General features: G+C 40.7%; 1 protein-coding gene across 3 annotated transcripts in view; it reads left to right on the top strand.

The window, feature by feature from the left end:
• fgd (faciogenital dysplasia) overlaps nt 1–26,286 on the top strand; it is a 184,896-nt gene that overhangs the window by 143,010 nt on the left and 15,600 nt on the right. For 2 of the 3 annotated variants that reach the window (XM_034172756.1, XM_034172758.1), the window contains exons 6-16: nt 137–273; nt 6,899–6,961; nt 7,737–7,893; nt 12,527–12,665; nt 16,569–16,627; nt 17,457–17,603; nt 17,686–17,778; nt 17,882–17,961; nt 19,287–19,317; nt 19,943–20,047; nt 20,481–20,534. In XM_034172756.1, coding sequence (XP_034028647.1) covers nt 137–273; nt 6,899–6,961; nt 7,737–7,893; nt 12,527–12,665; nt 16,569–16,627; nt 17,457–17,603; nt 17,686–17,778; nt 17,882–17,961; nt 19,287–19,317; nt 19,943–20,047; nt 20,481–20,534 — 1,065 coding nt within the window. The remainder of the gene's footprint in view (nt 1–136; nt 274–6,898; nt 6,962–7,736; nt 7,894–12,526; nt 12,666–16,568; nt 16,628–17,456; nt 17,604–17,685; nt 17,779–17,881; nt 17,962–19,286; nt 19,318–19,942; nt 20,048–20,480; nt 20,535–26,286) is intronic. The other variant, XM_034172757.1, reaches the window with a different exon arrangement.

Here is a 26,286-nt window from a genome sequence, read left to right as displayed (position 1 = left end):
GTGTGTGTGTGTGTGTGTGTGTGTGTGTGTGTGTGTGTAAAAATAAGTACTTTTCTCACTGCATTCTGAGTAATGTATTACTCAGAGATGAGAATGTCTTTTGGAAACGTATACCTGAGCTTCTTCTTTTTTGTAGGTATTTTGCACTAAGCTAACAGAAGCTGGAATCCCTCAGGACGTCATTACAGGGATCTTTTCAAACATCTCCTCCATCTACTGCTTCCACGACAAGTTCCTGCTGCCTGAGCTGAAGACGCGCATCACCGGGGAATGGTACGAACACGCAAAGGTGTTACTGTGGAGGTGCTTTGTTTCAACAGAGGTCAGTTAGGTAGTGGGGGCTAGGTTGTGTGTGTGTGTGTGTGGGGGGGGGGGGGGGGGGGGCAGTGTGTATGTGTGTGTCTGAGTGGCAGCGCGGGGGTTGTTTTGTGTTTTTTTGTTTTTTTTTTCACTGTAAGTATCTCGAGCGCTGTGCTCAGGAGAGGCACCTGATACATCGTAATCCCACAATCACTGCAGTCAATTTGCCCCAACCAGACGGACCAAAATGATGGTGCCCACAAATCAAAACATTCACATTAGTGCAGTTAAGAACAAATTATCAACAGTTAATTTGAGTAATCTCCCTTCTTTCTAAAAATGAATTCATATTTTGATGCGGATGGATATTCCTGAAATGTCCAACAGGGGGCTCAGCATGCATGATGTTTTCAGAACAATGTTCTAAACATTGGTCTTTCAAAAGTCTGGAAGTGTTTCAAAGCAGTGTTTTGAGTTAGCATTCACTCATTTGGAGTAGAGAGTAAATGTTTTTGGACCAACCCGAGTCATACGTTCTATGCAGTGTTTAATTCTGGTTTTACTTTCTTGTGCTATTGTATATTTTAGTCGATATTTAGTAGGCATCATGAGTCTTCCCGCGGTTGCTAGCTTGTTATGCGGAGTGCAGCGGTGAGCATGTGTCTCATGTTTAGGAGGCAGACAGAATACATCTTACTTCAACCGCAGCTTTTTGTACTTTTCAGTAATTCATCCAGCATCTAGTAAGTGTCAGACACATCTATGGGATGTTACAAAGGCAAAACAAAGTTGCTCTTTCTATCAATCTGGTGCATCAGCATTTATCAGATGCAATTATAGGTTATTTTAAGATAGTGAGTTACAAGATTACAGCATTTATTGTTTTGGAGTTATTACATGTACAGTTTGGCTGGGATGGACAAACTCACTCGCTCACTCACCCACTCATCTACATTTTTGCTGTCCAAGCCCTATGGTCTTACCAGAACAGGGAAAACTGCATATCTGTTCTTTTGAACACCAAGATAACGTAATAATCAGAGATCCAAGGTTTGGGGTTTTCCTCTCAGGATATCATCCAGAAGCATCACCCCTGTCAGATAAAAATGTATCGTCCATGCTTGTTTAAAGGCTTGTTAAATATAATTTTAGAAATCGACAGCTATTTGCCACGTCACTGAATAAAAACACTGACGAGGCTCTTTATTTTTGAATACATTTTTCATGTTGTAACCTGGAAATGAGATTTAAGGATTTAAGGAAAGTATTCACAGCGCTTCACTTTTTCGACATTTTGTGATGTTACAGCCTTATTTCAAAATGGATGAAATTCATTTTTTTCCTCCTACATGCAATAACCCATAATGACAATGTGAAAAAGTTTTTTTTGTCAGATTTTTGCAAATTTATATTAAGAAAACTAAGAAATCACGTGTACATAAGTATTCACAAAAATAAGCTCAGGTGCATCCTGTTTCCACTGATCATCCTTGAGAAGTTTCTACAGCTTAATTGGAGTCCACCTGGGGTAAATTTAGTTGCTTGCACATGATTTGGAATGGCACACACCTGTCTACATATAAGGTCCCACAGTTGACAGTGCATGTTAGAGCACAAACCAAGCGTGAAGTCAAAGGAATTGTCTGTAGACCTCATAGACAGGATTGTCTCGAGACACAAATCTGGGGAAGGGTACAGAAACATCTCTGCTGTTTTGAAGGTCCCAGTGAGCACAGTGGCCTCCATCAACAGTAAATGGAAGACGATCAAGATCCACCAGAACTCTTCCTACAGCTGGCCGTCCATCTAAAGTGAGCAATCGGGGGAGAAGGGCCTTAGTCAGCAGGGGTCAAAATACATTTTTATCCTACTTGCACTGGTGCTGGTAACAAAAAAATTACTTGCACCAAAAAAAAGTTATCTGTACAACCAAAAGTCAGTCTTATATCAACCTTAAAACTCCTCCTCTGATGTGTCAGACTCTTCCTCTCTGGGGAGAGTTTGAGGGGAGAGCAGCTGCAGACAGTTTTTTTTCACGTGCACGCGCGAACGAATTGTCCGTGAAGATTATTGGTGACTGGTTTATAACACAATTATGACAGAGTTTGATGGGAGAGAGAGCGAGGAACTACAGAGCCCTGGAAGTGTCATTGCAAAATGTTTTGCATGTGGAGAGAATGTGCACATGTTTTATTATATTGTGTGCTCATTTTGTTATATTGTGCAAATGTTTTATTATATTGTGCGCACATTTTATTATATTGAGCGCATATTTTAAGCATCGTTTGAGTAAAACAAGGGCACGATCTACTTAAACGTGGCCACAATTTGTAAAATGTGCACTCAGTTATTCAATATTGTCTTGACACATAAATGTTGACTATTAGCCAACAAACCAGCAGACAGTGTAATACATTTCCCCATTAGAAATGGATCTGGTCAGGGTATATCATCATGGTTTGGGCGCACAAGAGACATATAGAGAGCTCCAGCTGCCCAGCAAGGCATCATCTGGAGTTTAAGCACATTAAAAAGGATGCTGAGGGTGAAGTGTCTCCCCGTCGTGAGTATGACAGTTTAGGTCATATTATGGAGTTCATTTTGAATGAAAGAAAAACGTGCGCACGTTTTATTAATTCGAGGGCTCAATAAAGGAAAACGTGCGCATGTTTTATTAATTTGTGGGCTCAAAGGAAAACGTGTACAAATTATCATGGCCAGAAAAAAATATCACTTTAAGTGACCTCTCCTGGGTACCATATTGGAACCACAGCGGCAGCCAGTTTTGTTTTGTTTTTTCCACATGCGCGCACCGCTGGCGACATTTGTCAGCTTTCCACAACAAATAGAGCACAGCAACTTGCTCTGTGTGTGAGAGTCATAAAACGCAGGGAAGACGAAGACAACACACTGGAAATTGTTTTTTCCTTTATTTATTCCTTTATTGGTTCATTTTACTGGTGCTTATAGTTGATAAAACTTGGATAAAGTTACTTGCACCAGTGCAAGTGCAGTATAAAATTACATGCACCGCTCAAATAATATGTGCACAAACTAGCACATGCACATACTATTTCGAGCCCTGGTCAGGGAGGTGACCAAGAACCTGATGGTCACTCTGTCAGAACTCCAGCATTCCTCTGTGGAGAGAGGAGAACTTTCCAGAAGGACAATCATCTCTGCAGCAGTCCACCAATCAGGCCTGCATGGTAGAGACAGAAGCCACTCCTTAGTAAAAGGCTTACGCGTAGCCAGGGGCGGGCCTGGATGGGCCTGGACCGCCCACTTGTCATCCAGGCCCGCCCCATCCAATGAGAAGGCTGAGTCGACACTCGACAGTCACCTGTTGTTGCCTCATTGTATTCCTATGATATGGTATTGCATTAGCACTGAGTGACAATTAATACATTTTGTCAAAAAAATCTGGTTCATCTTCTGTGATTTTTATTAATTCATTTTCAGAGTACAGTGGTCCCTCGCTATAACGCGGTTCACCTTTGCGGCCTCACAGTTTCGTGGATTTTTTTAGTGCAATTTTGCATGCTTTTTTTTAACGGCGCATTGTGTTCTGCGTCCTTATCAGGCGGGCCAGTCGCGGCACCGGTCGGCATCACGGTGATTGCTCTCACTGCCTCCGATGCGCTTTCTGTGGGCTCGGTAAAAGCAGCAGCGGGCCAATCACACCGCCGCCCTCCTGTCTGCTGTGCGGAATTGCGCCAAATCTGGCAACAGGTCCAGAGATACACTCGCTGTTTTGATGCGGATGTTGACCGCAGTCGCAGAGCTCCGTGGCCACCGAGAGAGGACTTGGATTCTTTGCGGGTCCCGCATCCGTACCTCGGGAGGCAGTGAGCGAAGGGAGAGCACGCACATTGTGTTCTGCATGTGTCTGTTTATAATCTTCTCGCCCAGAAGAAAAAAGAGAATGTTTACACAAGAGAGAAAAGTGAGAAAATGTTAATGCCTGTTTGAGAAAAGTGTATAAAGTGTGTAGTGAGGGGTTTTACAGCCTCAAAACATCTATAATAATTGCAAAAAATAGCGCTGACTACTTTGTGGATTTTGCTTATTGCGGGTTATTTTTAGAACGTAACTCCCGCAATAAACGAGGGAGCACATTTTTCCTCAAATAAATAGTCTTCTACGGGCCCTCATCACAATGCCAGTAACAACATGCACCGTCGAACGGCTGTTTTCTACTGTTAAATGGATAAAAACATCCACCAGAACATCCACGTTGACTCACAGACTGAATGCACTCTCCGTGCTTTCCCTTGAAAGAACTGACCGAATCGTTGGACTGTGATGACGTGATAAGAGAGTTCAACAAAACCCCCGTCGTCTCCTGCTGTAGCATTAAAAAGAATCATCAAATGTAAGTGTGAGACCATTAATTACTTTTTTCTTCTAAATAGGCCTAATTCTTAATATTATATTGCAACTGCCACGAATCATGTTGGTGTCCGTTCTGATGGTTTTTAATTTGGCCGCTGAGCCATGGTTTCCACTGTTTATCAATTTCATAATTTGGCCGCTGAGCCAACCTGTTGCAGATATATTTAGAATTTTTATTTTAAAGGACTTTACATGACTAAGCGTTGCGTTGCTGCTTACATTGTCCATGGGGTGCTTGTGTCTGACACTTTGCGTCTGTATAACTGCACACAGCATCTGTGCAGTTGGCTGAGATGTGTTCATCATTAAACTTGGAATTCATTTTTGAAACAATGCCTTATTTAAATACCTATTGACGTTTTGGGTTTAGGCCGAGCCAAGTAGGCTACCAGACTTGCACTGAATGTGTGTGTGTGTGTATGTGTGTGTGTGTGTGTGTGTGTGTGGCGCTGCACTGCAGCTTGCATTATCCATGAAGAGTACTTGTGTCTGACGTGTGGCGTCTGTGTGCTCACTTTGCCAGTGCTGTAGGCTAAGTGATAACATTGCTTGCGATGTCCAAACGAGGCATACTTTTTCAAAGTACTTTTTATAATACCTACACCTTACCTACAACCCCAAAGGTTGGGCCCGTCTGATTTTTTCTGGACCCACCCATTTTATGATTTCTGCCTACGCCCCTGGTAAAAGGCACATGGCAGCACACTTGGAGTTTACAAAAAGGCACCTGAAGGACTCTCAGACCATGAGAAACAAAATTCTCTGGTCTGATGAGACAAAGACTGAACTCTTTGACGTGAATGTCAGGCGTCATGTTAGAAGGAAGCCAGGTACCATCCCTACAGTGAAGCATGGTGGAGGGCATCATGCTGTGGGGATGTTTTTCAGTGGGAGAAACTGGGAGATTAGTCAGGATTAAGGGAATGATGAATGCAGCAACATACAGAGACATCCTTGATGAAAACCTGCTCCAGAGCGCTCTTGACCTCAGACTGGGGGACAGTTCATTTTTTGGCAGGAAAATGACCCTAAACACACAGCCAACAGGACAACTCTGTGAATGTCCTTGAGTGGCACAACCACAGCCCAGACCTGAATCTGACTGAACATCTCTGGAGAGATCTGAAAGTGTCTGTGCACCTCATCCAACCTGATGGAGCTTAAGAGGTGCTGCAAAGAGAAATGGGCACAACGGCCAAAGATAGGTGCACCAAGCATGTGGCATCGTATTCAAGAAGACTTGAGGCTGTATTTGCTGCCAAAGGTGCATCAACAAAGTATTGAGCAAAGGGCGTGAATACTTATGTACATGTGATTTCTTAGTTTTTATTTTTAATAGATTTGCAAAAATTGCAAATTGCTTTTTTCATGTTGTTAAGGTGGGGTGTTCATTTAATCCATTTTGGAATAGGCCTGTAACACAACAAAATATGGAGCAAGTGAAGCGCTGTGAATACTTTCTGGATGCACCGTATGTTGGTGCGGCTCTGGTGCTGCTTTTTTGGTCAGCTCTCACTTGCAAATGAAATCAAATCTCATCAAATCTCAATGTGGTTTTTAAATCTGGTTAAATACATAAATTGAAGATTAATACAAATAAAGATTTTAGTCCACAAACTATTGAATATAGTCATCAGTAAGATGTAATATCTCTTATGTAATGTTGATTCATCATCATATACAGAATAAGAATACCTGCCCAACAAGTCACCTGTACCCAGGCAGGCATCGATGTAGGTTTGTCTTACACACATTATTAGTGATCCACCTTGCAGATGTAGTTCTCAGAGGTAACACTGGTCACCAACAGCCTTCACAAACAATTTTCTGCCCTTATTTTATGTTATGGCCATTTTGTGTGTGTGTGTAAAAGATGCCAACTTGGCCCAGAACAGGAGGTTAACTGGGTCCTCACTTGTGTCACCCAGAACCCAAAGTTTCAGATCTGAATATGCAGGTTTTTTTAATAGTTACTTTCTGAAATTTCAAAGACCCACTTGCTGACTGACTGACTGACTCCATTAGGGACTGACTGACTCCAGGGACAACTCCAGTTTGCGCTTCAGTATTCTGTTAAATCACCTTTAGTGACACCACTGTGGTCATACACTATTCTGATTGCTTTGCTCTGTATGTAACAATTTTTTGAACATTTGTGAGATAGTTTAAGAATGTTTAATCTGATTCTGATCAAACTTGACAGGTACATTGGGCCTGTGGATGGGAAGAACTGCTTTGATTTGGTTCATATCAGACAACTATCAAGGTCAGAGTTCAAGGTCAATTTTCTGACCCCATAATGAAAATAATGAATTTTATGAAATGAGTTTGGATATTTCATTGTCATTGGACTCGACTGTTTAAAAACCCATTTTCTCCACAGTAGCTAACAGTAGCCACAGGCATGAAGACAGTCAGGGCTACTGCTGTCCAACATTTGACCCCAATGACATTGACCTTCAATCCAGTGAATGACCTCTGGCTGACCTTGCCAGGGAAATTCTTGAATCTCCCTAAGTGTGTTTCACATCAGGCCCAAATGAATTCTTTGAGGGGAATACCAGGTTTTGTGGAAAAAAAAAATGACCTGGAAGAAGTTGGACAGCAAACATGATGGACATGACGTTTGGCAAATTTAACCTCACCAGGGCAATTCTAGAACCTACCTGCATATGTGTGCCAGGTTTGTTGCAAATCAGATTGGAAAAACCTCAATTTTTACCTTTACCCTAGTGACCAACCTTTGGTAAATCCGATCTTACCTCGGTGTGTCAAGTTTGGAGGAGAATGAAAATTATAATTTTGATCTTTTCCCCACATTGACCTTGGGCAATTCTGTGGTTGACGGTTTGCCACATAATACAGTAAGCTTGGTGGAAATCAGCTAATGGACCTGACAGGAACAAATCAGCAGAATGGGAAATTCAATAGCAAATCAAATTATAGCATGATACTTAATACTTTGAAATGTGGGTGTGGCATCACTGAACACTTTTGATCAAGTTGGATCCTAATTACTTTGTCTGTTGTGTTTACTGCAGGGACTCCATCCCTCGTATTGGAGACATCCTCCAGAAACTTGCTCCATTCATGAAGATGTATGGCGAGTATGTGAAGAACTTTGACAGAGCCATGGACTTAGTCAACACATGGACGCAGAGATCGTCACAGTTCAAGAGTGTTGTTCAGAATATACAGGTGTGTTGTTTTCTTGCTTGACTGGGTGGAAATTTGTAAAGTGGTGCTTGGACCGAGGAACTATACCTTAGCGTTACTGGCATGTGTGGTTGTAGACAAGATAAATCAAAAAGTGATTGATGGATTTCTTTCAAACTTGGTGGGAACATTACACAGATAGATATTGAGAGGTGATTCAATTTTAGAGGAGTTTGATCAAAGGTCAAGGAAAACATGGACCTCTAAACACCTTTCTATACAATCAAGCAATCAAGAAGCTTAAATGGATGGTCTGAAGCATATGCAGTGAGGAAAATAAGTATTTGAACACCCTGCAATTTTGCAAGTTCTCCCACTTAGAAATCATGGAGGGGTCTGAAATTTTCATCTTAGGTGCATGTCCACTGAGAGACATAATCTAAAAAAAAAAAAATCCGGAAATCACAAGGTATGATTTTTTTTAATAATTTATTTGTATGTTACTGCTGCAAATAAGTATTTGATCACCTACCAACCAGCAAGAATTCTGGCTCACACAGACCTGTTAATTTTTCTTTAAGAAGCCCTCTTATTCTGCACTCTTTACCTGTATTAATTGCACCTGTTTGAACTTGTTACCTGTATAAAAGACACCTGTTCACACACTCAATCAATCACACTCCAACCTGTCCACCATAGCCAAGACCAAAGAGCTGTCTAAAGACACCAGGGACAAAACTGTAGACCTGCACAAGGCTGGGATGGACTACAGGACAACAGGCAAGCAGCTTGGTAGAAGACAACTGTTATGATTATTTATTAGAACGTGTAAGAAACACAAGCTGACTGTCAATCTCCCTCGGTCTGGGATTCCATGCAAGATCTCACTTTGTGGGGTAAGGATGATTCTGAGAAAGCTCAGAACTACACAGGAGGACCTGGTCAATGACCTGAAGAGAGCTGGGACCACAGTCACAAAGATTACATTAGTAACACATGATGCTGTCATGGTTTAAAATCCTGCAGGGCAGCAAGGTCCCCCTGCTCAAGCTAGCACATGTCCAGGCCTGTTTGAAGTTCACCAGTGACCATCTGGATGATCCAGAGGAGGCATGGGAGAAGCTCATGTGGTCAGATGAGACCAGAATAGAGCTTTTTGGAATCAGCTCCACTTACCATGTTTAGAGGATGAGAACAACCCCAAGAAAACCATCCCAACTGTGAACCATGGGGGTGGAAACATCATACTCTGGAAGTGCTCTTCTGCAAGGGGGACAGGACGACTGCATCGTATTGAAGGGAGGATGGATGGGATCATGTATTGTGAGATTTTGGCAAACAACCTCCTTCCCTCAGTAAGAGCATTGAAGATGGGTCATGGCTGGGTCTTCCAGCATGACAATGACCCCAAACACACAGCCAGGGCAACTAAGGAGGGGCTCCATAAGAAGCATTTCAAGGTCCTGGAGTGGCCTGGCCAGTCTCCAGACCTGAACTCAATAGAAAATTTTTGGAGGGAGCTAAAACTCCAAACCTGAAAGATTTGGAGAAGATCTGTATGGAGGAGTGGACCAAAATCCTTGCTGCAGTGTGTGCAAACCTGGTGAAAAATTACAGGAAACATTTGACCTCTGTAATTGCAAACAAAGGCTACTGTACCAAATATTAACATTGATTTTCACAGGTGTTGAAATACTTATTTGCAGCAGGAACTTACAAATAAATTATTAAAAAATCATACATTGTGATTTCTGGATTTTTTTTATTTTTTTTTTTTTTATAGTTTGTGTCTCTCACAGTGGACATGCACCTAAGATGAAAATTTCAGACCCCTCCATGATTTCTAAGTGGGAGAAGTTACAAAATCGCAGGGTGTTCAAATACTTATTTTCCTCACTGTATTAGCAGTGGTGGGCACAGCTAACCAAAAAGTTAGTTTCGATAACTTTTCAGTTAGCTTATTATATGTTATCTTTTATAAAGCTAAAGCGATAAACCACCCAAAAATTTATCAGAAGCTACAGCTAACCGGTAACTTCCAGTATTGTCTCTGGTACACTTGCAACTGCTAACAAGCTGATTTTGAGTTTTAACACCACAATCTCTTCTGGTAATATCAAATGCAACTACAGACCCAAACAATGAGTCAGCACTTCTATCTTTGAGCACCCTGCTTACTGCTGGAAGATAAGTAGTAAACGGGAGCTTCCACCAGCGAAGCAGTTGAGAGAAGCAGCAAAGCTCAATTTTCTACTCAATAACAGCATCGCCGTGAGGCCGAGGTCTTGGAAAATAAAGCAGTGCTGACTTATGGTTTGGTTTATAAATAAAATTAATACCGATAGAATAACTTCATTAATGTCAATACTGTCATTTGTACAAAGTTAAAATATAACATATATCTTTTAATGTTGAATAATGCACTAATTCTGAAGTTTTGTAAACTACAGACAGATGCCAAAGGGATTATGGGTAAAATGTGCCTCCGCTAACACTGATTGGTTGACTCATTCATTCTATGTAAACAACACGTTAATGTGAGGTGTGTGTTTGTGTTTACATATAAATGTGCTTTTCTAAAATATGCCATTTTGTATTTGTAAAAAAAAGGCATTTTCAAAAAAAAAAAAAAAGCCAAGTTGTAATTAGATAACCGTCTGATATAACCAATGTCAAAATAAATAAAACACTGCCATGATCTACTGGTGCCCAGACGCTCAGTACTTAAGATGGGCTTACACTGTGCGAGTTTTGGCCCTTTTTCAGATGATTTTTCACTCGTGCGAGAACTTTTTGGATCGCGCCGAGTTTCAGCTTAATCACATGTCCTGCATAGTGTAGTGTACATGGAGTAATGAGCTGCGTTTAACCTTTGACGACCACCTCCCGATCGGCAGTCGTATGGTCAGATGAAAATCAAACATGTTTGATATTCTGGTCGGCCATCGTGAGGGTATCCCGCTGTTGAAGCGCTACAAGTGTCCAACCTCTCGCACTGTGCATGAGCAAACACTGATGCGGAATTGGAGAGAGTATAAACAGTGATCATCTCTTTGGGAGAGCAGCTTCTGTCGTCCCCCCCCCCTTCAGCTCATGTAAAGTCTTATTTTTTTTTTTTACTTTGATGTCTCCCATTGAGAGTTTTTGTAAAAATAAGAAATGTAAATAAAGTTTGAAAAAAAAAGCTTCTGTGTACGTTTTGCTTCTGGAAACACGAGTCCAACGTGTGATTTTTGAATGTACAATGTGAGCAGTCAGATCACATCAGAGCGTCGGGCTGTATAGTGTGAGAACATAAATTCTGTGCTCTGAACTTTTACACCATGCGGTTTTGTCGTACAGTTTGAGCTGGAGCTGAGTACGATTGAAAATATCGTACAGTGTCTGCCCAGCTTTAGGACAAATACTGCCATGAACACTACTGGCCAGTAGATGGCAGTAGAGACCGTGAAAACCTGCCCCCCAAAAATTCCAGATAATCCGTGTCTACTGCTACGTTTAAGATGCGAGGAATTTAATAAACTGAATTTCAGATATCTTATATACGTATATTACTCTGGAACAAAGACGACAGACAGTGTTTGACATAAGCAGGACTCTAAATAGCAAACAGGAATCAATTGCAATGATTCCAATTGAAAATAATGGAGGAGCAACCTGAGCTTCTTCTGGCATTTTTACATAAAACAAACGCAATAACAATGTCTATAAACCCAGAGAATATATTCACAAGAGTTTTAGGCACAATATACAAAGAGTTTAATGCTGTTGTCCGTGTGGAGCCTGATCAGAGCATCTCAGATGCATTTCTTCTGTCATGAATGTACTGAGATACCCATAATGCACCTGGACACAGCATGTCCACACTAAAACCTTCAAAATTAGTGCATTACTTTAAAACTAAAACATATATCTGGTATTTTCATTTTATAAAACTTCAGACATGGCGTTAATTTAAATAACTTGTCCAAAATTAGTTTGGTTAAAATTTTAACCATAAGTTAAAACTATATGCCTCTGGATGACTTGGGTGAACTTGCCAGTGTATCAGTATGTGGTCAAAAGAAATGAGCTTTTTTCTCTTCTGTGACCAGTTCTTCTTTGCCTGCAGAGAATAGAGCGGTTTCTTTTAGAACCAGCTCTTCTCTGTTTGCAGAGGATAAAACTGCACATCTACTACAAAACATTTAACAGGTAGGTACTCAACTGATTTTAGATTTCATAAATGTTTGTAACTATTTAGCTTTGTTTACCACGTCTGCAAAAATATGTTAGCAGTCTAAAAATTATCGGAAGATAATTAGTCCGATAATGGTTTTCAGAGTTATCTGAAAAGCTAATCCGATAATGAAAACATTATCTTCGATAATTAGCAGATTAGCGGAACTGTGCCCACTACTGTATATTAGTCAGCCTTCATGATGAAGTCACACAAGGTCAAAAAACACCATTACAGAGATACATGTATATTTACTTGTACATTTATATTGTGGTGTTTTTCTGCCTCTTGACATGTAAGATAAGTGCTGGTGAACATGCTACCTAATTCACATGAGCCATTTTACTTTGATAAGTTGTACAAATGTGACACATTTATGTCTGTGTATGTTATGGTTTATGTTGAAGCCAGCTGTGAATGGACTGTTAATGATTTCACATCTTTGTGTTTTAACAGAAACAGGATGTGTGTGGGAATCTGACGCTGCAGCACCACATGCTGGAGCCAGTTCAAAGGATCCCTCGCTACGAACTTTTGCTCAAAGACTACCTGAAGAAACTCCCCAGTGACGCACTCGACCGAAAAGATGCAGAGAGTAAGATTTCTACTTCTGTTTGTTAACACTGATCTTACAGTTTAACCTCAGTCACTTGCAAACTATGACTGGGCCTATGAAACAAACATCCCAAACCCATGATGCCATCTACCACAAAAACATTCCACAATTTGTAAATAGGACTGAGCTACATGACACAAAAATATGATCAACATAAACAGAGCAGTGGCTGCCGAACTTAGCATTCTGACCTTCTTGCTCTGCATATTTCCTGCAATTATCAGAGCATGCATAAGATTAACGGAGTGTTGTCCCACACTGATGTCCTCCAACAAATCATATTTCCTCTTTACTGAGCAAAAACTTCAGTCCATCTCCTCGTTTCTAACACTTTGTGACACTTCTCTTTATAGACTGTGATTCAGTTGTGTGACTCAGGTTTGCCTGCAGCCGTTCGTGCGAGCAGCTCAAATACCCTAATACTAAAAGATAAAAAATAAAATGTTGTGGGATTAATGCTGAATGTGCGCACAATTGGCTGACTTTCAGTGAGGAATCACACCAGTTATAGGATAAAGAAAAAAGTGTATGTTCTCTAAAAGGTGCAGGAGAAGATACTGTTGAATGTCATGTGACTTACCCCCTCCAGTTCATTAACACCAGGCCCGGATCCAGACCGGTTTGGACCAATGCAGTTGCATCAGTCAGCTTTTTTTACGCATCGTTCGTCATCGGTAAAAAAAAAACTTGAATAATTCCGAATAGTGCCAAACGTGTCCCCGCGGTGAACACAGTTTTTTATTTGATCCCACAATGCACCACGCAGGTGTACACAGGAAAATTCAAACCGGATCAAACAAACATAGCGTCAGTCCAGTCGAGTCGATGATTATGGCATCCAGGAAAAAACTTGTGCAAGGAAACTTGGGCGCTTATTTCAGCAAGAAACAGTGAGTGGTTTATAAATAGTTTTCAGACAGTAGTGTGTTTGAAAGGCATTCTGTGATGACTGAAATTACATTTTCGGTGGTTTTCCGACCATACATGTCAACCTATACGGATTGTCCGAAAATTATACGTTTTTTTCCAAATTTCAGAGTCATATGGACGTACAAATGAAGTCGGATATTTAGGGTTTGGTCTGCAGCGGGTCTGTAATCAACCGTTTCTGCAGCGCGACTCCACTTTGAAGCGTGAACCATTGAAGCGATGCTTCGATCCACTAGCTCGTTGGTTCTTTGATTCGCTGCTCTTGAGAGATGGCAAGACCGCTTCTTAACCCCTCTCAAAGCCATTAAAATACCGTGAGTCACTTTTGTGTGGATTAAAGTCATTAACTGGGACTCTTGTCTTGTTGCAGTCAAGAAAAGAGAATCGTCCTCCGTTCCGTTGGCACAGCTCCAAAGGCTGCGTGGCTCTCTGCTGAGACAGAGTCCGGTCTGTGTTAATAACTTCAAAATGAATTGCCGCTTTAAATAAAATCACACCTCTTACAAACGCTGTAATACAGACAAGAAAGTACAATCGTCTAAAACGTTTTTCCTCCCAAAATGAGATATGCTGTATTTCTTTACAAATTACATCCTGACGTGCAGCACAGCAACTGCAAGAGCTCAGCTCAGATATATGGAAAGACATTCATGCCAGTAATGTCTGAAAGGAAATGCTTTTGACATAAACTACAGATTTTGTTTATTCCTATTTATGTCCAGAGATCAAGTGTTGTTTTTTAAGACATCATATTTATAAAAATAAGAAGTGTTCACTATGGTCCATGAAGTATAATAAATATATTAAAAGAAGTGTGACGGTGTATGTTGCACACGAATAAAAAAATGAAGATTATTGAATAACATGACGCGTACGATTTTTATTTTGTCACTGGGCAAAAATGCATCTGTCAGATTTTCACTCTGGATCCAGCCCTGAATACAATAACTCAAAAACAGTAAATAATATCACCTTGTAATTCACCACATTAAATGGGTGTATAATGAGGGAAAACTCAAATCATGTCAACTTTAATGAGTCAGAGGAAATCAATCAATCAATCAATCAATTTTATTTATATAGCGCCAAATCACAACAAACAGTTGCCCCAAGGCGCTTTATATTGTAAGGCAAGGCCATACAATAATTGCGTAAAAACCCCAACGGTCAAAACGACCCCCTGTGAGCAAGTACTTGGCGACAGTGGGAAGGAAAAACTCCCTTTTAACAGGAAGAAACCTCCAGCAGAACCAGGCTCAGGGAGGGGCAGTCTTCTGCTGGGACTGGTTGGGGCTGAGGGAGAGAACCAGGAAAAGGACATGCTGTGGAGGGGAGCAGAGATCAATCACTAATGATTAAATGCAGAGTGGTGCATACAGAGTAAAAAGAGAAAGAAACACTCAGTGCATCATGGGAACCCCCCAGCAGTCTAAGTCTATAGCAGCATAACTAAGGGATGGTTCAGGGTCACCTGATCCAGCCCTAACTATAAGCTTTATCAAAAAGGAAAGTTTTAAGCCTAATCTTAAAAGTAGAGAGGGTGTCTGTTTCCCTGATCCGAACTGGGAGCTGGTTCCACAGGAGAGGAGCCTGAAAGCTGAAGGCTCTGCCTCCCATTCTACTCTTACAAACCCTAGGAACTACAAGTAAGCCTGCAGTCTGAGAGCGAAGCCCTCTATTGGGGTGATATGGTACTATGAGGTCCCTAAGATAAGGTGGGACCTGATTATTCAAAACCTTATAAGTAAGAAGAAGAATTTTAAATTCTATTCTAGAATTAACAGGAAGCCAATGAAGAGAGGCCAATATGGGTGAGATATGCTCTCTCCTTCTAGTCCCCGTTAGTACTCTAGCTGCAGCATTTTGAATTAACTGAAGGCTTTTCAGGGAACTTTTAGGACAACCTGATAATAATGAATTACAGTAGTCCAGCCTAGAGGAAATAAATGCATGAATTAGTTTTTCAGCATCACTCTGAGACAAGACCTTTCTAATTTTAGAGATATTACGTAAATGCAAAAAAGCAGTCCTACATATTTGTTTAATATGCGCTTTGAATGACATATCCTGATCAAAAATGTTAAAGCAACTTTGCTTTGCCTATGTAATGTCCCATAGACATGTCTGCCACCTGCTGGATAGTAGTGCATGCTGGTTTGTTGATGGATTACAAGCAGGTGTGGTTGGCAGTGACAAGACAGACCATTTCATGCAAACACATATACAAATAAAACATAACTGCCAGGCACTACAAAGTGAAAAGATTTACTGTATGAATGTTACCAGAGGTTTCACTGAATGGAAAACAACAAAAATGCTGGATGTTACCAACGCAGTTCTGACAGGGAGAAATTACATCCTTCTAAGGCAGAGGTCTCAAACTCAATCCAGAAAGGGCCGAGAGAGTGTAGGCTTTCCTTGCAACCACCCACTCCAGCAGGTGATTTCACTGATTAACTGATTCCACCTGCTCAAAGTGAAAGAAAACCTGCACCCTCTCGGCCCTTTCTGGAATGAGTTTGAGACCTCTGTTCTAAGGCTTTGTTCTACACGGATCTGGCCAACCATCCTGAAATGAGACGGTCTGGCCACAGTGCATTAGCTTTTCCTGCCCCTTGTACCTATGGAGTTCAAAATTGTCCTTTTGAGGTCTTTTGTTTGTTTGGTTAGGTCAAAAAAAAAAAAAATTGTGCAGTGGCACTTGTGTTCTGCGTTTTCTGAGGAAAGAAGGCTGCCTTTGTTGACTGCATTCCAAGGAGCCTTCAAAGTGAGACAGCCTTGTTGCATTGTTAGGAGACATGCAGCCTTCGGAGGATGCAAGCACAGAATTGAGACGCAGCCTTTGCATGATTGTCAATGTTTATTTGGTTGTGCATGTGTGTGTGTGTGTGTGTGTGTGTGTGTGTGTGTGTGTGCGTGCATTAATTTTATGTGCATGTGTTTGCATTGCAGAGGCGCTGGAGCTCATCTCTACTGCAGCTAACCACTCCAACGCAGCAATCAGGAAAATGGTATGACTTTATCCCGCCTGCTCTCGACTTTATCCCGCCTGTCCACATATCGTGCAATAACAACTCGTTTACAAATCCCTGCACTAGATAGATAGATAGATAGATAGATAGATAGATAGATAGATAGATAGATAGATAGATAGATAGATAGATAGATAGATAGATAGATACTTTATTGATCCCAGAGGGAAATTCAAGTCACCTTACCACATCTAAACTCCATTTCACATATTGTAAAGAAGATGCTCCTATCTCCTTTTGAATGAGTGTGTGTGTGTGTGTGTGTGTGTATATATATATATGTATATTCTATTTCTACCTCTTTTCTTATGTCTTGTACTGTTACAAGTATTATTATTATTATTGCTTATCCTTGCACACGCTGTTTGATGAACATTTTCCTCTACTTGCACCCACCTTGTATGTTTTCTTAAGAGCTGACATAACATGTGAATTTCTCCTCTGTGAGATCAATAAGTTTTATCTCATCTTATCTCTGTCAACTTTATCACATGTCACTTGAGAAAACTGTTAGCGGTGCTGCTGTTCGAGCGGCGTTGCAGCTGTTGGTGTGAGTGAGCGAACAGAAGAGAATTAGTACACACAGGAAGCTGCCGTTTCCTGAGTCGAGTTTCATAGCCTGCGGAAGAACACTCGGTTACTGTTTTTTTTAAACATCCTTTAGTTTGAGTAGACAGAAAAAAATATTTGAGATTCAGTAAAGAAATATAATACCTTGCCGGCAAAATCCCACAAATTGCTCTCAGCTGGTAACAAATAGCTCCCTCTAGTGGCTTCTCCTGTCAGCTTTGCTTTAATTATTTTGCAGGAGAAGATGCACAAGCTGCTGGAGGTTTACGAACGGCTCGGAGGAGAGGAGGACATTGTTAACCCCGCCAACGAGCTCATCAAAGAAGGACATATCAAGAAGATGTCAGCAAAAAACGGCACAGCACAAGACCGATACCTCTACCTGGTGAGAGGAATAAAAAGCTTTGCGTTGTGCACCGTTCCTCATACACGGTTGTACATTCATCCTCTTTATGTGTCCGCTGTAGTTTAACAGCATGGTGCTATACTGTGTGCCTAAACTCCGATTGATGGGACAGAAGTTCAGCGTCAGAGAGAGGATCGACATCGCCAGCATGGAGGTGCAGGTTCTCCTCATCTTCCACACCAACTGAAATATATACATGTTCTTTTGGATGCAAAGCTAATATCTGGCTTGGTTTTGTTTGTTTGTTTGTTATGTAGGTGCAGGAGAATGTGAAGCAAAACCTTCCTCACACGTTCGCTATCATCGGAAAGCAGCGCTCGCTGGAGCTGCAGGCCAGGTAACGATAACTGAATCCACCTCGTCAGCTTCAGTTAGAAAATGTGACATTTCTGTGTGACACACAAATAAAAGTTTACTATCCAGTGACACTGTTGTTATTATTACGTCCGCCAAGGACATAATAAAATCATTGGTGTTTGATTATTTATTTATATACAGTGAGGCAAGTAAGTATTTGATCCACTGCCTGTGATCCAATGATCCAATGACCTGAAGAGAGCTGGGACCACAGTCACAAAGATTACATTAGTAACACATGACGCCGTCATGGTTTAAAATCTTGCAGGAGATGCAAGGTCCCCCTGCTCAAGCCAGCACATGTCCAGGCCCGTTTGAAGTTCACCAGTGACCATCTGGATGATCCAGAGGAGGCATGGGAGAAGGTCATGTGGTCAGATGAGACCAAAATAAAGCTTTCTGGTATCAACTCCACACCCACTGTGTTTGGAGGATGAGAACAACCCCAAGAACACCATCCCAACCGTGAAGCATGGGGGTGGAAACATCATTTTAGGGGGTGCTTTTCTGTAAAGGGGGCAGGACAACTGCACCGTATTGAAGGGAGCATGGATGGGGTCATGTATCTCAAGATTTGGCAGACAGCCTCCTTCACTCAGTAAGGGGCTGGGTCTTCCAGCATGGCAATGATCCCAAACACACAGCCAGGTCATCTAAAGAGGGGCTCCATAAGAAGCATTTCAAGGTCCTGGAGTGGCCTGGCCAGTCTCCAGACCTGAACTCAATAGAAAATCCTTGGAGGGAGCTGAAACTCCAAACCTGAAAGATCTGGAGAAGATCTGTATGGAGGAGTGGACCAAAACCCCTGCTGCAGTGTGCAAACTTGGTCAAGAACTACAGGAAATGTGTGACCTCTGTAACTGCAAACAAAAGCTACTGTACCAAATATGGAGGCCGGTTTTTCTGTTGTATCAAATACTTATTTGCCTCACTGTATTTGTCTGACTTTTAGCAGAATTATTTCAAAACTACTGCACGGATTTTGATAAAAATTTTCTCCATAGATAGATATTAGGCCATGGAAGACTCCATTACATTGTGGAGGTGATCTGGATCCAGATCCAGATTCTGGATCAAGATTTCACTTTATATAGGCTTTGAAGGATTACGTCAAAATTACTTCACAGATTCTCACCAAATTTGCACCACAAAGTACATATTGAAGATATGACTCATGGAAGACTCCACTGAATTTTGGAAGTGATCTAGATTGGTGGATGTCACTAATGTCCGATTGCTCTTGTGATCATGTACACATGTTTTTTTAATACAATCATCTTTGAAAATCTTTTATTTCTTTCACAGGACGGCTGAGGAGAAGGAAGACTGGATCCAGGTAATTACTATTAAAAAGGCGTGGTGACATTATCATGATGACATCACACGCAACGCTTTGTACTTGTGCATTTTGTAATTCTGTTGACACACTGATGTTGGTAAAAAACCCTGAAAACACCATTTTTTAGGAAGTCCTAGGCTTCTTAAAATGTCCAATGTGTTCTACAAGCTGAAATTGTCATCCTCCTTGTACAGAAGAGATTTGCAGTGGATTTGTTGCAATTATTCAGTGTTCTTGGGAATTTTATTGTTGAATAAAACCTCCTCATTATGGCTCATTTTACAGTGGAGTAGAGCTGATTTAAAATGTGTTACAGGTTAGGTGAGGGGTGGGGCTTATAGGGGACAGTAGTCCTTAGGACAGTTCCGCTCAAACATCATGGCAACAAGCCTAGATGGGTACAAACAAAGTAGCAAGATCACATTGATTAGCTTATTTATGATTTGCTTTAATTGTGCGATACTTTATAATAAGTCAGTTTGAACAGGAAGTAAATGTTGTCAATTTTGTGAAAAATCAAAAGGTACCAGCTTTAAGTGATTTTCATCTTCTAACACGTGCAAGAATATGTCCAAATACTGCTGTTTTGATTTCCTTTTTTGTTTTCTTCTTCCTCTCTCAGGTGATCCTGGCTACTATTGAGCGACACAAACAAAACAGCGAAACATTCAATAAAGCTTTCAACAGCTCCTTCTCGAGGGATGACGACCACCAGCCCGACTCGCCGGTCAGTCTCTTCATCACTCAGCTCTTTGATAACTCACCTAACGAGTCGGCCGCTCTCTGAATCTAGCTTATTGTACCACAAGTGAATCTGTCATCATCTGCTTTGTCTGACGGAACAAGTCTCCATCTGTGGATGTGGTAGTTTATCGTTTCTCGCATAAAGAAGCTCTCTCTTTCCACCCGTGACCGTCGCACACGTAGCGTCTGCGAGTCTTCTTCCAGAACTCTGTCATGACCTAATAGGGAAACACAGACTGTATACAGAACATTTATGGATCCACTCTGACCCACTTTCAGCTGGACTCTGGCCAAATGTAACGTGACACAAGCCTGAAGATAGCCTGGTCCTCACTGACACCTAGTGGTAAGACGTGGCACTGTAGGAGGAAGCTGCTGCTCAGTTATGGTTTTGTTTTGTTTTTTGTTCTCTTCAGGGTCTTTGGTGTAACACGTCCATAGACTCTGACAGCGAAAGACTGCATGAAAGGGTGAGATACTTTTATATTAGAAAGTAGCACTTGAAGGAGTGTTATTTTACGGTTTGTTATAAATATTTTTAAAATGTCATAGCTGTGTCTGAGAATGTTATGTGCAAAATAGCGGCAGTAGAATGAACACATCAGCATTGTGGTTTAAGGACAACCCACTGTACCACCTGATGTACGCTCACCCACACTTAGGGCTCATTATAGTTTAGTTTTGTTACACCCTTGTGCAGTTGCACAGGCAAGGGTCCTGTGCTACTGTTCTGTACTATCCATGTGGGAGCAGAATATTTTGAAGGGTTTTGAATTGATTTGGAACAAACTTGATGCAATGATTGAGGGTCAGCCAAGGATGAAGTCGCTTCATTTTGAGACACATTGGTTAGAAGTCACAGTCAGGGGCTGAGGTAAAAATAAAATAAAAAATTGGCATAATGGCTCTCTCTCTCTCTCTCTCTCTCTCTCTCTCTCTCTCTCTCTCTCTCTCTCTCTCTCTCTCTCTCTCTCTCTCTCTCTCTCTCTCTCTCTCTCTCTCTCTCTCTCTCTCTCTCTCTCTCTCTCTCTCTCTCTCTCTCTCTCTATATATATACACACACACACACACAGTTGCTGGTCATATAATTAGAATATCATGAAAAAGTTGATTTATTTCAGTAATTCCTTTGAAAAAGTGAAACTTGTATAATGTATACATTCATTACACACAGACTGATATATTTCAAATGTTTTTTTGTTTTTTTATTTTGATGATTATAACTGACAAGTAGTGAAACCCCAAATTCAGTATCTCAGAAAATTAGAATATTGTGAAAAGGTTCAATATTGAAGACACCTGGTGTCTCACTCTAATCAGCTAATTAACTCAAAACACCTGCAAAGGCCTTTAAATGGTCTCTCAGTCTAGTCCTGTAGGCTACACAATCATGGAGAAGACTGCTGACGTCTTGCCTGGGCTAAAGACAAAAAGGCTGGACTGCTGCTGAGTGGTCCAAAGTTATGTTCTCTGATGAAAGTAAATTTTGCATTTCCTTTGGAAATCAAGGTCCCAGAGTCTGGAGGAAGAGAGGAGAGGCATAGAATCCACGTTCCTTGAGGTCCAGTATAAAGGTTTCACAGTCAGTGATGGTTTGGGGTGCCACGTCATCTGCTGGTGTTGGTCCACTGTGTTTTCTGAGGTCCAAGGTCAATGCAGCCATCTACCAGGAAGTTGTAGAGCACTTCACGCTTCCTGCTGCTGACCAACTTTATGGAGATGCAGATTTCATTTTCCAACAGGACGTGGCACCTGCACACAGTGCCAAAGCTACCAGTACCTGAACGGAGGCACGAGACGTTCCATTCTGCTGAGACCATCAGTGCATGTGAGACAGCGAGCGCGGAGCAGAGAGAGAGGATTTTAACCCGAGTGAACATGTTAAAACAAAACAAGAAAACAAAACCATGGAGCTGCCTTTACTTCTCTCTGCACTTTCTCTACGCGTGCGGTTCTGATGACACCGTCCTGTTCACACCATGTGTACGTCGTATACTGAATTTATAAGATTGTGAGATGAAATAAACAGTCAAATATCCTTAAAAATGAGAACGTATAAATGAACTGAGCAAAAATTACGCATACACGGGTTAAAAATAAACCCCTGCTGTGGAGAAGCTGTGCAGTGATGTTCAGAGGCACAGATCACAAAAAGCAGGTGAGAACTGAACTTTAACAGCTGTTATTTTTCAAAGGTATTTATTTGTTCAATGTTGAGCTTAATGTAGTGTTCAAGCACAAAACATGACTGATGAGGAAAAAATGGATGACTTCATCACATTAAAATGAACTGGAGTCAGAATAAAAATGCAAGTTGCTGATTTTTGTTATTTTTAAAATTATTAAGCTGCAGTTATATGTTTTTTTCCATTTCAAAGTGAGTTACCTCTTATTTTATTCTGACTTATTTACAGTGGTGGGCACACTTACGATAATCCGATAACAGATAATTATCGAAGATAATGTTTTCAGTATCGGATTATCTTTTTAGATAACTTTAAAAATCATTATCGGACCAATTATCTTCTGATTAATTTTTATCCGATAACTTTTAAACCGATAAACAAAATAAACAAAGCTGAACAGCAACAAGCATTTTTAAAATTAGTTCAGCACCCACCTGTTAAAAGTTTGGTAACAGACACATAGTTATAACCTTTGCAAACAGAAGAGAACTGCTTGTATAAAAAGCATCTCAATCCTCTGCAAACAAAGGAAAAACAGCCCCAAAAGGAAAAAGAAAAAAAGCATTTCCTTTAACACCATACCAATATGCCTGCAATATGACCTAAGTCATCCAGAGGCATACATTTTTAACTTATGGTTCAAATTTTAACCAAACTAATTTTGGACAAGTTATTTAAAATTACTGTCATGTCTGAAGTTTCATAAAGTAAAAATATCAGATGTATGTTTTAGTTTTAAAGTAATGTGCTAATTTTTAAGGTTTTGTGAGCACATGCTCTGCCCCGCAGTGCACTTTGGGTAGGATGATGTAATCTCAGTACGTCACGACAGGACAAATGCATTTCAGACACTCTGTTTAGGCTCCACAGACAACAGCATTAAACTCTAGTGCCTAAAACTCTCCTGAATATATTCTCTGCGTTTATAGACGTTGATTTTTTAAATTGCATTTGTTAAATTCCACACATTTAAATGTGAGCAGACAGGGATTATCTAGAATTTGTTTTGAAAGCCTCTACTGCCATCTAGCATCTACTGGCCAGTAGTGTTCATGGCAGTGTCTGGGAACCAGTAGATGGCAGTGTTCTATTTATTTTGACCCCGGTTATGTCAGATGATTGTCAAATCAATTTTTTTGCTTTGCAAATGGCTTTTTTTTTTTTACAAATGAAGTTTAAAAACAAAACAACTGCAAAATAATAATAATAACATTATTACAAGACAGCTCTGCAGTGTTTGCACAGGCACAGTGCGAAGGGTTGGATGCTGCTTGTAGCTTTCAGCAGCAGGATAACCTCACGACGGCCGACCACAATAATATATCAAACAGGTTTGATTCTCATTCGACCATACGATCGGCGATCAGGAGGTGGTCGTCAGATGTTGACCGCAGCTTGATACTCCATGAACACTACACGATGCAGGACGCACGATTAACCTGAAACTTGGTCCAAAAAATTCCTGCGTGAAAAATCATCTCGCACACTGTAAAGCACATTTTACAACATCAAATGAATGTTGTAAAGAGAATGTGGAGAGAATGTGCGCAAACATGTGCACATTCTCTCCACATGCAAAAAATTTTGCGATGACACTTCCAGGGCTCTGTAAAAATGCCTGTTTTTACAAATAAAAAAATGGAATATTTTACAAAAGCACATTTAAACACCAACACATGACAGACGTCACATTAACGTGTTGGTAATGAATGACTGAACCAATCAGTGTTTAGCAGAGGCACGTTTACCCAGAATCCTTTGCGATCTGTCTCTTTGTTACAAAACATCAGAATTAGTGCATTATTCAACATTAAAAGATATATGTTATATTTTAACTTTGTACAAATGACAGAATTGACATTAATGGAGTTATTCTATCGGTATTAATGTTATTTATAAATCAACACCATAACTCAATATGACTTTATTTTTCAAGACCTCCGCATGACCGGAGCTTTGATAGAGAGCTGGCTTTACAGCTGCTCTCAGGGTGTCTCTGTGTTGGGAGGGCTGTAATAAACAAGAGCTTCCAGCAGGGGCCGAATGTTGAAAGAAAAAAGTGTGGTCTCATTCAAGGGCGTAGGTTTGGTCTCAGCTTTGGTAGGGACAATACCACACACCCCACCCGGCCCCCCTGCTCACCACCATCACCCCCTAACCCACTCATACCATTAGACGCACAAGTACAGCATAATACATAACATATGATGACATAATGCTGAATAATTTAACACTTTATTTACAATATTAAGTGTGTAGGCAAACAAACAAATAGCTTAAATAACAAAATTGCACCCAAAATCACGAATCTATTCTATAGGCCTACACCTGAGAGAACAAGACAACAAAAAAAAATACTTGTGGAGCTAACAAAAAAAAAAAAAAAAGTTTTTGCAAACAAGATGTATAATCTATTCTCTTCATCAATAATGCAGTTGTAGGTATCTGGCAACCTAATTTGCCAAAAAAAAGGGATTTCCAATGATATATATGGTGTATTACGGTAAACGTAAGCCTGTGATGTCATAACGCAGAGGAAAAACACCGAAGTTTCACACTAGTGCGCCGCTGATTCTCATTACCGTAAGTTCTCATGTAAGCCCTCACTCTGAAAAATTTCAACACTGACAGCAAGCCAAGAACCCGTGCTTTCCAACAGTGTGCTATATGTTGCATATATTACAGTAAAGTGCATTCAGTGACTTTTGAAACGAGGGAAAAGTATGAAAAAGAGCGCAAAAGTGACAGAAAAGTACATAGACAGACAGCAAACATAAATGTAGTATTTTTGAGGAAAAGGCAGGATGTTAGTGTCATTTGTGAAGGTGTGTGTGCGTGTTTGTGTGGGTGTGCAGTTTATTTTAAGTGTGGCGCACAGCATTGTTCGCAACCCCTCCCCCCCGCCCTTCTTGTTTTTCTGCACCGGAGCAGTGTTGCCAGATATGAAATATGAAACTATCGTACCAAAACCTCAAAATTATCGTATTTTGGGAGAAATTATCGTACACAAACAAAACGCATACAACGTAGCTATTTTAGCGTTTTTTTTTTTTTTAAATTTACAAAGAATTTTATGTCACATTTTTAAACAGTAATTATATTAATGGGGAAACTATGGCACAAAAAGAACGCAAATGCACAAGCAAATGCACTACCAGACTGTGAAGTAACACAAACGTGTTAATTACCAGACTAGAAAGAGTCGAATTCAACCTCGAGGTCGCTGTCGTCATCCGATGCCATGGCCACTTGTGCAGATTTTGTTGAACACAAAAAATGTTGACACCTCCATAAGGAACTTGAACTTTTTTTTATTTTTCTTGTATATCTCTTTGCTCTTGTGTTTTGTTCGTTTGTTATTGCATTTGTTGAAATACAGTTTCGAAAAAAAAAAAAAAGATGTTGGTTGGGGAATCTTCCTGTCCTGTCCTGCAGAGATTGGATGGGAACTCATTACTTTGTATGAGAGGGGGCGGGCTTTCAAATGACTGTCCCGGCAGCCCAAAGCCAGCAGCAGCCCTGTGTGTGGTGTGTCTTTGATGCCGCCTGAGTGCAACGCCTGCAAAATGATTCTTGGGTGTCAGAGAGAGATGTGTGTTTGGGCAACCAACTGAAATTATCGTACATATTTGGGTTTTTTCCCATTATTGATCGTACATCATACAGAGGGCAAAACTATCGTACAAATACGATAATTATCGTACATCTGGCAACACTGCACCGGAGCCACCCATCCTCTGCGCTCCGGGACCTCCCACTTTACAAATTAAGCACTGCCTGCCACGAGATGCGCTTTGTTTACGTCCATGTGAGAAGAACGTGAGCCAATGAAATTGCAACATGGGTAACCCTGTCATTCTGGCACGTCGAAAACACAAAACGTGACGACTAAAATTATAGTATCGAGTTCGCAAAAAAATAGTGAATGATTTTGTTATATAAACAAAAATGCTAAATATTGGTAGGGACTATTTTGCCATCCCAAAATATTGGTTGTGACTTGTCCCTATGGTCCATATGCAAACCTACGCCCCTG

This window comes from Thalassophryne amazonica, chromosome 6 (assembly GCF_902500255.1).
Source record: "Thalassophryne amazonica chromosome 6, fThaAma1.1, whole genome shotgun sequence".
Classification (NCBI taxonomy): domain Eukaryota; kingdom Metazoa; phylum Chordata; class Actinopteri; order Batrachoidiformes; family Batrachoididae; genus Thalassophryne; species Thalassophryne amazonica.
This window is presented reverse-complemented; position numbering and strand designations above follow the sequence as displayed.